Raw genomic sequence first — 6,738 nt, 5'->3', positions numbered from 1 at the left:
AACGAATAAAATTGGGATTTGGGAATATAAATGCAAAAATGAGCAAAAATAAAAAATCTTCGATATAATTAAAATGTGATTTAATAAAAAAAATTAGATTTATTTCTATTTAGACTACAGTTAGAGTATGTTTGGTGGAGATTAAAATTATATTTTTTTAGTAAATTGTGATAGAAGTTTCGAAATGTGTGATTGAAAAGTTGTGAGACCCATCAAAATTTTTATGATTAATATTAATTGTTTGATTTTGACTTAGATTTTAATCCTAACAAAACAAGCAATATCAAAACATGAATCAAAGTACATGAAAAATGTTTGGTTTGGTTGAACCTTTCACTTCATATATAATGACTGTATTTAAAATTCATTTACTGCTTGCAATGCGCGGGCATGAATATAGTCCACGTAAACTTCCCAAGAAATTTCATTTGCTGTCATGAATTTTGAAACATGGCTTCCGTTCAAACTAGGTTTGCTTTTAAATAACATTTCTAGACGTTTCTGTCGTATTTGGAAACAATGAATTCAACGATACTCAATTTGTGGGTTTGTTCATAATTTTGTCTTTTGCGATGTGATGATAGCAGGCAGCACAAAATTAGTTTTTTACCCTTTCATTATCAACCCCATCGAATTTCTTGTTTTAGCTGTTAATTGGAAGTTTCTTTACCTTTTCGTTTGATGGTTCTTTCATTTTTCTTTTAGTTTTTGCCTCCATACAATGTGAATAGTGCAGCGTCGAAGACAAATATTTAAATGAATACAGAGTGACTCTTATACCCTAAAGATGCTGACTGAAAATTGAGCAAGTTTACCTTCGAAACAAGACTTGATTTTGGATGAACATCAAGTGTTTGAATTATGTCTCCATTAGTTGAAGGCCAATATGAAGTTACTATCAATCTATTATTGTATGACCATCAATCTTGTACGTGGGTTTGCTCAAAATTTTTATTTGTACTTGGAAACTTCTCTATACCTTTATCGTTTACCTTTTGTTTTGACTTGATTGATATTTGGTAGACTTGACCAACTAATATATTCCTGTAATTGTTGACGTAGTAGCGTTCAGCTAAATCAAATGAAGCCAAATATGGCCTGCAAAATATATGATTTATAATCCAATATGTTGTTGAATCAATCTATTTTTTAATATTATGCCCTTAAGATTCGGAGAAATATCAATGTAAATGTTCAATTCCTTGGCCAAAGACGCGTATTCTAACGGGGAATGTAGAGAACCTTCACTGTTTCATGGGGTTTGAATTGTACCTTTTAAAACCTGATATAAATGACCTCCCAAACTTCTTTCAAAACCAAGTAGTACGACGAATCTGTTTTCGAAATTCATGAGCTTAAAGCATTGCATCGAATATCTTGGTTCATCTCTGAAAATGAATGAGTTCTATTAGATTGCTTTTAATCTTGTATATATGGTAGTTTTCAAGTATTGTACATTAAGTTCTGAAGAGAATGGACTTCTTGTTACTTCAATTTTTGATTTCCCTTCTCCTGCTTCCTAGTTTGGGTACTGAACAAAATTCCACTGACAGCATAATTAATTTTCAAGTTGGTGTAGTTCTTGATTTGGATTCACCAGTAGGGCGTATAGGAAAGGACTGCCTGTACAAGGCTCGTTCTGATTTTTATTCATTTCACAGGAACCATACCACTAAGCTGGTTCTCCATCTGCGGGATTCAAAGGAAACAGTTATTGATGCTGCTGCTGCTGGTATGTTTCTACTTTTCCTTAATCCCATAAATCATGTCTGACGCATCCATGCCACTAATGATTGTCTCTAAAATCCAAAGCATTGAATCCTGAACAAAAATAATCAGAGCGCAGATGTTTTTGTTGATATAAGAAAAAAATCAATGACTCCCCAGCAGTGTAATTCAAAGTCTAAAATTTGCTAAGAAAAAATTTGCATTTAAATTGACAATTAAAGACAACAGGTCTTACAAGCATTGGCATGTGGAAAATATTGTTAAAGATATTTTGAATTATATAACTAACTTGTTCCATCCATGCAGCTCTTGATTTGCTGCAAAATGTTAAAGTTGATGCTATCATCGGTCCTCAAAAGTCTACACAGGCCAGCTTTGTGATGGATCTCGGAGATAGAGCTAGTGTACCAATCCTTTCTTTCTCTGCCACAAGTCCTTCTCTTATTCCTCGAACTCGTTATTTTGTTCAGACAGCTCAAAGTGATGCTGATCAGGTTAAGGCCATTGCTTCCATAGTTGAGGCCTTCAGCTGGAACCAGGTGGTCATAATTTATGAAGACACAGAATATGGTAATGGCATTATCTCTTATCTGTCTAATGCATTGCAAGATGTCAATGCTCGAGTTTCAAATAGAAGTGCATTTCCAAAATCTGCAACTGATGATTTTATATGCAAAGAACTATACAAGATGATGACCATGCGGACAAGAGTTTTTGTGGTGCACATGTCACAACATCTTGGTGCCAGGCTCTTTCTAAAATCAAAAGAGTTGGGAATGATGAGTAATGGCTATGCTTGGATCGTTACCAGTGGCCTGACAGATCTATTCAGTTTGATGGATGTAGATGTTGTTGAAGCCATGCAAGGTGTTTTGGGTGTAAAGCCTCTAATCCCAAAACGTAAAGAACTTGACACCTTCCCTAGTATATGGAATGCGATGTCTCTTCAGGTTGATGGCAGTATCAAACCAACAGAAGTAAGTATTTTTGGCCTTTGGGCATATGATACCCTGTGGGCACTTGCTATGGCAGCAGAAAGAATTGGAAATAAGCATCTGAAGGCAATAAAGAACGGTGTTGATTCCAATTCCGAATTTCCATTTTCTTTAGGAATTTCTAAAGCAGGTCCCAAACTTCTTAAAGAAATATTACGAACAAGGTTCCAAGGACGAGCTGGGGTGTTCCATCTTGCTGATGGAGAACTAGTGCAGACACCTTATCAAATAGTAAATATTGTTGGAAAAAGAGAGAGACAGGTAGGAATTTGGTCATCTTCCTATGGAATTTCCAAGGAAGTGATTCTGAACGTCACCACTTCTTACTCAACCTCAAAGGAAAATTTTAGGAGTATCATTTGGCCAGGGAACTCTGTAATAGCACCAAAGGGGTGGGAATTTCCAGTTAATGGCAAAAAGCTAAGAGTGGGAGTGTCAGAAAAATCTGGTTTTAACGAATTCCTGAAAGTGGTGAGGGTTCCTCAAAGTAATGCTATCAATGTTAGTGGATATTTTAAAGAGGTGTTTGATTCTGTAATGGAAGCATTACCATATTCTGTGCCATATGAGTACGTTCTTTATCCATTTGAAAATTCTGGCGGTTCAAGTGCTGGGAGTTACGATAATTTTGTATATCAAGTTTCTTTGCAGGTTAATCATACATTTATATTTTGTTCTTACTAATACATAGTTCTCCTTTTCTATGCAAAAATTATATTACTTTTTTAAGGTAATTGATTGCTTTATAATTCTTTTTCTCTTTCTTGGTGACAATAGGAGAAATATGATGCTGCTTTGGGAGATATAACAATTACTGCTAACCGATCAATCTATGTCGACTTCACTTTTCCATATGCAGAAGGAGGAGTAGCTAGTGTTGTGCCAATTAAATATGATGATAGAAATGATAAATGGACGTTTTTGCAGCCCTTAACCAAAGAACTTTGGCTAATGTCTGCTACATTTTACATTTTTACCGGTCTGTCAATTTGGATCCTTGGAAGAAGGATTGAAACCGGTTGTCGGGATTCTGCGGGTCAACATGCTGGCATGATTTGTTGTTTTCCATTCTTTCCTGGTGATCTATTTTCTCTTCTTGACATTTGTATTTACAGAGTGAAATGTAGCTATAGAGTCTTTCTGTTCTTTGAACAGATTAATCATTTAAAATTTCTGATGAACCTTGCGTTGATTTGTAGGACAAGGAATTGAAGGAAATTTAATTTGTCTAGTTTTGGTCACATGGGCATTTGTTGCAAATTTGTTAATCTCAACTTACACTGCTAGCTTGTCATCAAGACTAACAGTACAGAGACTTCAACCAGGTTTCACCGATGTGATGAAACTTATTAGGAGTGGAGACTACATTGGTTGTCAAGAAGGATCCTTTCTAGTTGATTTCTTAAAAGGCTTAGGATTTGAAGAATCAAAAATTAGGACATATAAATCTACTCATGATTGCGATGAAGCTTTGACAAATGGAAGTAGTAATGGAGGTATATCAGCATATTTTGATGTTTTGCCTCACATAAATCTCTTCTTATCTGAATTTTGTGGCAAGTACATGATAGTTGGTCCTACCTATCGTACGGGAGGATTTGCTTTTGTAAGTATTTTTCTTTCATTATACTACACAAATTTGCTGTCAATTCTTGAGTTTTTGCTTCTTAGATCTTATCAGTACAGGCAATTAAAAAATGGTATCCATTAAATGTGGAAATAAAAGCACTTCATAAACCTATATCAGGGGAAAGGGTTATATTTTGTCTGAAAACAATATTGTGCCCTTCTACTTTTGTGAGCAGTTTCTTCTCCAAGATATATGCTAAATGAGATTGAGGCTTGAATGAATTAGATCTAATTGGTCCAATCAATGAACTCATTAAAATTTAAAATTCTGAATCGAGAGCAAGCCGTAAACCATATTACTGCGTCTATTCATGAATTGAGTTGTTCATGCTACTGATAATCTCATATTTGTTTATAATTGACAGGCTTTTCCTAAAGGCTTGCCTTTAGTTGCTGATGTCTCTCGCGCCATAATTCAATTGACCGAAAATGGTACGATTGTAGAAATTGGTCAAATGAATTCTAGTAATCCAGCATGTGCAGGACCAGAAAGCGCTATCACCTCAAACAGCATGACATTGCAAAGCTTTCAGGTGCTTTTTGCCATCACAGGATGTGTCACAATAGCTTGCCTCCTTGTTTCATTAATCATATATCTTTATAAGAACAGAGGTTTTCTTCAAGGAGTCTCAAATTTTAATGTCAGTATCTGGTCAGGAATTCATGCATTATGCAGATACTTCGTGAAAATCGACCTCTCATCTCGTTCCAAGGCTGGACATACAAAAAATCAGATTCAGAAAACTTGAAGAAGTTGGTTGAAAGCAGCTATAAGCTTCATCAATTCCGTGCTACAAGATGCAACGTATAGTGTGAATATCAAATGTTAAGTTTTTACTCATACGTAAAGAACAATCCAGTCAATGTATTTAAGATATGTTAATTCTTTTAGCACACATTTGTAAATACATGCCATTTAAGTCATTAGTCTTCCATTTTTGTACAGATTTGTACTACAAAGCCTCCACCCACCTTCACCTTGTGTTTTCGTTTGTTATATGATTATTAGTATCGTGTCAAAGCCAATAACGTCTCTACCCTATTTATCTTACATTAAAGGTTTGTAGAGTTCATGTTTTTTTCCCCTTTAATCTCGAAAGGAATAATCTTCAACACTGGTGATGTCTTTGCTCCTTGCCATAATTTATTGGTTTTGTTTTGGGAGATTCCAAATTGGGTTCTAACTATTATTTGCAATGTTAGATTCAAGGCCTGAATATTATTTGTTTTGGAGGATTGGTTTCTCATTGTCTTAATGTCTTTGGCACATTTTGTTGGTTTGTTTAAGCAATGAATTAAATTTGTTACTCGACATTGTGCATTTGTCTTTTCTTTTGTTGTCCCTGAGTTGCTTGTTCAAGAAACTCGATTAAAAGCATTAGTAGGAGCCTCTACTTCTAATTCTATGAAGTGATTGATTTGAGTATTAGCAAGGGACAATATTGAACTGCTTGATTTAATTCTAATTGTGAGAAGTGGAAATTCAAAAGACCTCAGGATGAGTTCTCTTCTTGTTCAAACATATTCAACGTTTATTGTTACATCTTCTCCGCATCATCAGTGAACTAAATAATATTTGTAAAATTATTTATATCTTGTTTTATATGTTCTTTCATCTTGTTAGAAATACATTCCAGTTAATTCCAGAATATTCCAGCACATGTTTATTTGTTAATTAGTTAGTGATTATCATATTAATCAGCAAATTAGTCAGTTAATTACTCAGTTAATTACTCGTCTTTTTCTCTATAAATAGAGCCATTGTATTCATTAATAAATCATTGGATTATATTCTCTAATCCCTCCTATGGAGGTTTGTCTTCCTCCTATTATGGAGTGTTTTCTCAATTAATAAATTCTAACATGGTATCAGAGCAGGAATTTTTTCCTGCTGTTTTTTCGTTTATGAGATTTAATTCATCCTTCTTTTTTGTATTTTTCTTAAATGAAAGCAAATCTCTAATTTCTTCTATTTTAGCATAATTCTGGAAAGTGTTATTCCAGGCAAAGGTTGAGTTCCTGTCTTCAGAAAATGGCGGTAGCAACATCAAAATTTGTCCTTGATTCTTTGCAATAAAATTTCTCCTCTTTCATATTTTGGTTCTCTGAACTTTCAGAAATCTTTATGGATGGTCAGAGCCTCCACTATTTCTTGTTTCTCCATCAGATTTGGTGACATATGGCTGGAATTGAGAACTGGAGGCATCATCTCAAAGTGAAGTAGAGCCAAAATTCTTTAATCTTCAAGATGAACTATTGTTGATCTCCATAGTCCATCCTGAGGGGGCGTGTTAGAAATACATTCCAGTTAATTCCAGAATATTCCAGCACATGTTAATTTGTTAATTAGTTAGTGATTAGCATATTAATCAGCAAATTAGTCAGT

The 6,738-nt window shown here is 34.5% G+C and overlaps 1 protein-coding gene across 3 annotated transcripts; it reads left to right on the top strand.

The window, feature by feature from the left end:
* Window positions 1-401: 401 nt before the first annotated feature.
* On the top strand, window positions 402-5,279 carry LOC111392191 (glutamate receptor 2.6-like). 3 transcript variants are annotated; one of them, XM_023017467.1, is made up of 6 exons: window positions 402-470; window positions 1,662-1,732; window positions 2,035-3,374; window positions 3,501-3,801; window positions 3,923-4,329; window positions 4,718-5,279. In XM_023017467.1, the coding sequence occupies exons 1-6, from the start codon at window positions 451-453 to the stop codon at window positions 5,099-5,101; spliced, it is 2,523 nt and encodes an 840-aa protein (XP_022873235.1). In that variant the 5' UTR covers window positions 402-450; the 3' UTR covers window positions 5,102-5,279. The 3 variants fall into 3 exon arrangements, with proteins under 3 accessions (XP_022873235.1, XP_022873236.1, XP_022873234.1); XM_023017468.1 differs by lacking the exon at window positions 402-470 and having other exon boundaries at window positions 482-1,732; window positions 4,718-4,885; window positions 5,010-5,279; XM_023017466.1 differs by lacking the exon at window positions 402-470 and having other exon boundaries at window positions 482-1,732.
* Window positions 5,280-6,738: the final 1,459 nt, after the last annotated feature.

The sequence above is a fragment of the Olea europaea genome, unplaced genomic scaffold (assembly GCF_002742605.1).
Source record: "Olea europaea var. sylvestris unplaced genomic scaffold, O_europaea_v1 scaffold897, whole genome shotgun sequence".
In the NCBI taxonomy this organism is placed as follows: domain Eukaryota; kingdom Viridiplantae; phylum Streptophyta; class Magnoliopsida; order Lamiales; family Oleaceae; genus Olea; species Olea europaea.
This window is presented reverse-complemented; position numbering and strand designations above follow the sequence as displayed.

What these genes read in the sequence shown, in the direction of transcription:
- LOC111392191 (XM_023017466.1), top strand. Translation starts at nt 1,474, where the DNA reads ATGGACTTCTTGTTACTTCAATTTTTGATTTCCCTTCTCCTGCTTCCT. An exon ending in TTGTTTTCCATTCTTTCCTG is followed by an intron (nt 3,802 to 3,922) that starts GTGATCTATTTT and finishes GTTGATTTGTAG; the next exon opens with GACAAGGAATTGAAGGAAAT. An exon ending in GTACGGGAGGATTTGCTTTT is followed by an intron (nt 4,330 to 4,717) that starts GTAAGTATTTTT and finishes TATAATTGACAG; the next exon opens with GCTTTTCCTAAAGGCTTGCC.